Raw genomic sequence first — 6666 nt, forward strand, 5'->3', positions numbered from 1 at the left:
CATGGTTTATGAGTTCGAGCCCCACATTGGGCTTTGTGCTGACAGCTCAGAGCCTGGAGCCTGCTTCAGATTTTGGGTCTTCCTCTCTCTGCCCCTCCCCTGCTCACACTTGCTCTGTCTCTCAAAACTGAATAAACATTAAAAAACAGAGAAAGTCATGTCACAATTCAGTTTTGTTTACACACACATTTGCACATACACAACGCTAAAATGTTTAATAGTGGCTATTTCCAGGTGGTGAAATTCACCATTCATCCATTCCTTCAACTAATACTTACAGAGCACTTTGTATATGTGATGATTATGATAGATTCTGGGGACATGGCGGAAAACACAGCAGGCAAAACCCCTGCCTTATGGAGCTTATTTTCCAGTGGGAAAGATAAAAAAATAAATAAGTGACCGAATCTCTTGACTGTTATTAGTGAAATGAACGAACCCGAAGATAGCCTCCAGGTAGGTAGTCAAGGAAGGCTCTCTGGCAGACTCCAACACTTATACTGAAGCTAAAGACATGAAGAGCCAGGGACCCTGGAGGAGCCTGCTTGGTGAAAGAGAGTAGACACCAAGCCTTGAGGTGGGGAGCTCTGAACTTGTCCAAGGATCTGAGGACACTTAGTGAGGGCTTTGAAATCACATCAGTGAGTTTGGATTTTACTCAGGTGAGCTAGTTCACTTTAAGCATCGAGGAGGGATAAGTTTCAACCCTCACTCTGAAAGATTGCTTAAACTATTTTTAGAAAACGGTTTAGAGAAAGCAACAAAGGACTTGGTTTTGATCCTTATACTTTTATTCATTTCCAAAAGAATTATAGAAAAAAAGCAATAAAAAGCAATCATAAAAGCAATATTTATTATTTTATATATTGTATAATTATTGTTTCTTTGCCTGGACTTGTCCAGACTTTGGATTATTTATGAACATGGCTTTCTTGAGAACTTCTGTAGCTACAAACTTGCACATGGGACCTAGACAGCCCCTGGCTCACAGCAGAAGACCCTTACAAGCCTTCTACTCAATTCTCCTCGCCTAAAGTCTGACCCCCTGAGCCAGGATTCATTTTCACACAGAATGGAGTTATAGATATTTCCTGAGAGCAGACTGTGGGCTAGTGGCCAAAAGAACCCCAGGAGCCACCTTGACACCACCTTCGCTGGCCTGAATGTCCCATAGAGGCAACAACTTTCAATTCTGTGCCCTCGGAAATGAATCTCTAGGCCTAATTATGAGAATGACCCTGTTTTGCAAGTGAAGAAATTAAGATTCAGAGAAGAGGCTTGGCTGATGTCACAAAGCAATAGAATAAAGGGGACAAGTTTCTCAAGATGCCTCCCTCCCCTCCCCATGCCCAGGTCAGATGAGTATCACAGGAATGACTGAGCCCCCAGAGCCCTCTGTGAATCTCTGTGAAAAGGGGCCCCTAGGGGTTTTCTGCTTCAGGTGCCTGTGATGAGTCAGGAAGGGGCTGGAGGAAGTTGACCAACTCAAGTGGTGAAACCAGTCCATCTTCTTCAACCAGGGCAGGAGGCTGAACTGGGGAACCATATAAGGGCACCCTGGCCCCTCCTCAGCTCAGAACTCCACTAGAGGCCTCTGCAGCCACCCCCACGGTGAGGCTGGTGAGTATTAGCGGAGAGGACGGGGACTGGCACTACACACCTGAACGTGGCTGGTGGCTGGCCTGGGCGGGTACATGGATCACTCTCAGATTCGGCTGGACTCCGTGTCTTTCTAGCAGGGCTCAGGTCACTAAGCTGAGGGACATATGCCACGGCATGGAAACACTAGAGAGCAGCCCGCTCCCCTCCTGAACTACCTTTTCTTGGTTTGATGCTTTGGAGTGTGTGTGTGTGTGTGTGTGTGTGTGTGTGTGTGTGAGAGAGAGAGAGAGAGAGAGAGAGAGAGGGAGGGAGGGAGGGAAGGAGGGAGGAGATAGGGAGGAGATGGGGATGAGGGAGAGTATGGCCACTTTCTTCCTGGAACTGTCTTATTTGGGCTGACCTTGATTGTGCCTCCATCATGGGGCAGGGCTGAGGGAATTGCATGTGACTCTTGCTGTGCTGCAGAACAGAGAACTAGAAAATGGGGGAATACTTCTATTTGGGGAGACGTAGGCAAAGCAGGGGCAGGAAAACACAACTTAGAAGTACAAGACTCGAAAAAACTGGCTCCACTTCTCAGGAACCTTCCAGGCCTTCCTCAGTCCCCTCCCCACCTCCCCACCAGGTGCCTGGGCCGATCTGCTAGCGTTATAGAAAAGAAACCTGAGGCCCAGAAGGGCTAAGTGACCTGCTCAGAAACACACAGGCTTTCAGTGGGACACTTAAGCAGAAGCTGTGTCGTGTGACCAGTCCAGGGCACGTGCCGTGACCCTGGCATGGACGGCTGATTTTCTAGGACTCGAGAGTCCTCCAAAGTCCCTCTTTTCCTAGGAACTCACCTCTTCCCATCAGAGTTCATCTCTCCTTCTTGGTCAGTGCAGATGAGAAGTAGAGGCACAGGCAGATGCCTGGATAGCTCGGTTGGTTAAGTGTCCAACTCGGTTTTGGCTCAGGTCATAATCTTATGGTTCATGGGTTGGGATCAAGCCCTGTGTCCAGCTCTGCATTGATTGTGTAGGGCCTGTTTGGGATTCTCTCTCTCCTTCTCTCTCTGTCCCTACCCACCTTGCACTCTCTTTCTCTCTCAAAAAATAAAAATAAAAATAAAAGGAATGGGGGCCGAGGCACGGATTAGGCAAGAAATGGCACCCAGCCCCCCCTTGCCCAGCAATTTTGAGGACAGACCTCTTGTTGGCTCTTTCTGGGAACAGGGGGATCCCGGGAGTCCTGCCGTCCACTCTGTGCTCCTGGAGAACAGCACCCCAGAGTGGGCGGGAGAGCCCAGCCCACGGTAAGAGAAGGGTGCTGAAAAGCCAGGCACTGCTGCAGTTTCCAGGGACTCATCTACGCCCTCTGCCTTCAGTCACCCTTCTGATCCCTCCTGTTTTTCAGGTTGATCTAAAGCAGCTTCCACGATGTCCCAGCAACACACTCTGCCAGTGACCCTGCCCCCTGAACTCTGTCAGGAGCCCCTCAAGCCTGTTTCTCCTCCCATCAACACCCAGCAGGAGCAAGTGAAACAGCCAACCCCCCTGCCTGCCCTGTGCCAGGAGATGTCCTCCGAGCTCCCAGGGGAGGTCCCCTTGGGGCACATGGAGAATCATTCAGCTCTTGTGAAGGGGGAGCCTGAGCAACAGTGTGCACCACCACAGCTGGAACAGCAACCGGAACAGCAGCAGCAAGACTCACAGGAGCAGGAACTGTGTATGGAACAGCATCCGGAACAGCATCTGGAGCTACAGGAACCAGAACAACATCTGGAACAGCAGCAGCAGCAAGAGTCACAGGAGGAGGAACTGCACGTGGAACAGCATCCAGGACAGCAGCAGCAGCAGGAAGAGTCACAGAAGCACGAAATTCACCTGGAACAGCATCCGGAACAGCAGCAGCAGGAAGATTCACAGAAGCACGAAATTCACCTGGAACAGCATCTGGAACAGCAGCAGCAGCAAGAGTCACAGAAGCACGAAATTCACCTGGAACAGCATCTGGAACAGCAGCAGCAGCAAAAGTCACAGAAGGACGAAATTCACCTGGAACAGCATCCGGAACAGCAGCAGCAGCAAGAGTCACAGGAGCAGGAACTGCACCTGGAACAGCATCTGGAGCAGCAGAAGGAGCAGCAGCAACAAAAGGAACAGTGTGAGGAACATCAGGAAGCAAAAGCTCTGGAGCAGCAGCTGGAGCAGGTGAAAGCATCAACGAAGCAGCAGCAAGAGGAACAGCCGACACAGGACAAGAAGCTCATGGAAGAGCACCTGGATGGAGAGCTAGCAAAGGGAAATGAGCACCTGGAAAAGAGAGAAGAGCAGCTGCTGGAGCAGAGAGCAGAGCCAGAGCCAGCAGAACAGCAGGGAGGGCAGCTGAAGCAGCCCGCCTTTATCCCAGCTCCTGGCCAGGCCCAGGAGCCCCAACTAGTCCAGCCACTGAAGGGAGAAGTCATGCCCCTCACAGAGCAGCAGCAGCAGAAGCAGGAGGCGTATGACCCCCCCAAATGTAATTAAGCACCCCCAGTATCCCAGAGGCTCTCAGGGCATCCCACACAAGTGACGAGAGAGCCCGTGGCCTCTCTTACCTCAGGTCCCCCGCCAGGTGGCCCTCCTCATCTGTGAACCTGCGTCAGCCTGTCCTTCTGCATGCTTCTTCGATGGGGCTGAGGGAAGGGAAAGTTATGTCCAGAACCCATCCCTAATGAGTTCAGTCCCAACAGTGGCCAGACCCTCTGTCACTAATTCTGTTCTTCCCCAGTATTATAGTTGAATCTGTGAGTATTTACAGTAATACAGAATAAATCCTGGAAGTCTGGGATCCTGTATTCTTGTCTTTTCTCCTGTTTCTCACCATAGAAAGAACCTNCAATGGACTCTCTTGGCCAATTCCTGGAGGAGGACAGACATCTTTAATTCTGCTCCCCAAATCACCCAATGTATTCAGCAACTTCTTAAAAGGAAACAAAACCAAAACAAAAAAACAAAACAAACCAAAAATAACTTCACTCACACACCTGAAAGCAATGCTTGCCAATTGCTGGTCATGAAACAGAGACAAGTTATTTTGGTTGGGGGAAGGAGAATCTGTCTGCCTCCGTCCAGTACTGCCTTACACCACCCACTGGGCTCAATCCTGGCCCCTGGCCAAGCACAGCCCATTGCCTCCAATCTCCTTTCATCTCCTGACATCGGGGAGGACTCTGGGAGGGTAACACCAGGGAGGTGTGGGGGCTCCAGCTGGGCTCTGGTCCTTTCCTGGGTGTTCTCTCTGTAGAATGGCTTCCAACAGTCTTATGAACTGTCTACTTGGCTACGGAAGATGTTAAGAAAGCAACAGAAGCAGAATTGAGCAACGTGAGAAGAGGAGACAGTCTCAAGACTAGTGTCTGGTGGGGAAAGTGACAGTGTCACTAAAGACGGAAAAAGTTGGGCTCTCTGGAATCATGGGAGTGCCCAATAGGCTGTAGAAATACAGATCCAAGGCCACTGCAGCCATTACCCTTCCTGACATTTCTGTAGTTTTACTGAAGGACTTGGGGCACTCTCCTTCCTGGGACAAACTCTATTGAACGCTTCAACTCACTTGCCTTTAACTATTTAACCCTATCATTTCGGGCAGGTTGCCTCAAGCCACCCAGAGCTATTTAACCACAGCAATGAGATGTCTGGGGCATATCGAGAGGTCTACAGGCAGCCAGATTCAACAGACCTGAAAGGCACTTAGCCTCCCTCACTCCCCGCCCAACCCCAGCAACACTCGCCATGTCTCCCCCGTAGGTGGTCTCTCTGGGGCAGAGATACTGCCATCTGTGTACTCACCTCAGCAGAGGCACCATGATCATGCCACCTCCTCTTCTTCCCCAGCCCCGCCCCAGGACCACTTCCTTGCTATATCTGCCAACACCCACGAGCTTGGACTGAGATCATTCCTCACCTCCACTACTGCAGTGGCCTTCAAGCTGGTCCCCTTTACTCCGCGGCTCCCCACACACCCCACACTGCATGCATCACACAGAGGACGAGTTCTACATAAACTTCTGATGTAGCCTCATCGCTCCTGCTAACACTCTCATTACAGACCTTCCTCGACTTACAATAGGGTTACGTACTGATAGACCTATCACAAGTTGGAAATACTGTAAGATGAAAATGTACTTAATACACCCAACCTACCAAACATCATAGCACAGCCCACCATGAACTCACTCAGAACACTTAGATTAGCCTACAGTTAGGTGACATCATCCAGCACAAAGCATATTTTACAGTGCAGAGTTGAACATCTCGTGTAATTGATTGAGTTCTGTGCTGAAAATGAAAAACAGAAAGGTTGTAAGGGTACAGAATGGTTACCAGTGCCTCAGTTGCTCTCCCCTGTGACTGTGTGGCTGACAGGGAGCTCCGGCTCCCTCACCTGCATATTGGTAGGCCAGGAAAAGGTCCAAATTCAGAACCTGAAGTGTGGTTTCTACTGAATGCATAATGCTTTCACATCATTGCATAGCCAAAAAAATCCTAAGTCAAATCATAGTAAGTTAGGGGCCATCTGTACTTATAGGATGAGCATGCTTAAGTCCTCCTAACAGGACAAGAATTAAGAGAAGCCTGTGTAGGACTGGACAGGAAGATTGGGGGCAAGGGAGACATAACCAGAAAAACTCAGAGTGTGCACACATTCCCTTTGGAGTCTTAGGTTTTGATTTTTCTAAATAAACTTTACTTTAGAGCGGCTTTGGATTTACAAAAAAGTTAAGAAGTTAGTTCAGAAATTTCCCATAGAGGAATGGATAAATAACTAAATAAATAAAGGAATATTATATAGCTATAATATAGATATATTATATGTAACATAGATATAATACATATTATCTATAGATAGATGAATGGATATATACGCATATATATTTATACATACATATACATATATATATAATGGACTATTACTCAGCCATAAAGACGAATGAAATCTTGTCATTTGTGACAATATAGATGGACATAGAGGGCATTACTCTGAGTGAAATAAATCAGACAGAGAAAAACAAACACCATATGATTTCACTCAAAGGTAGAATCT

At 48.6% G+C, this 6666-nt stretch overlaps 1 protein-coding gene across 1 annotated transcript; it reads left to right on the forward strand.

The window, feature by feature from the left end:
• Positions 1–1576: 1576 nt before the first annotated feature.
• IVL (involucrin) lies at positions 1577–4334 on the forward strand. Its single transcript, XM_077757090.1, has 2 exons — positions 1577–1620; positions 2995–4334. Exon 2 carries the CDS (start codon positions 3018–3020, stop codon positions 4104–4106), a length of 1089 nt encoding a protein of 362 aa, XP_077613216.1. The 5' UTR covers positions 1577–1620; positions 2995–3017; the 3' UTR covers positions 4107–4334.
• The last annotated feature ends 2332 nt before the right edge of the window (positions 4335–6666 follow it).

The sequence above is a fragment of the Crocuta crocuta genome, unplaced genomic scaffold (genome assembly GCF_008692635.1).
Source record: "Crocuta crocuta isolate KB4526 unplaced genomic scaffold, BGI_CrCroc_1.0 scaffold786, whole genome shotgun sequence".
Taxonomy (NCBI): Eukaryota; Metazoa; Chordata; class Mammalia; order Carnivora; family Hyaenidae; genus Crocuta; species Crocuta crocuta.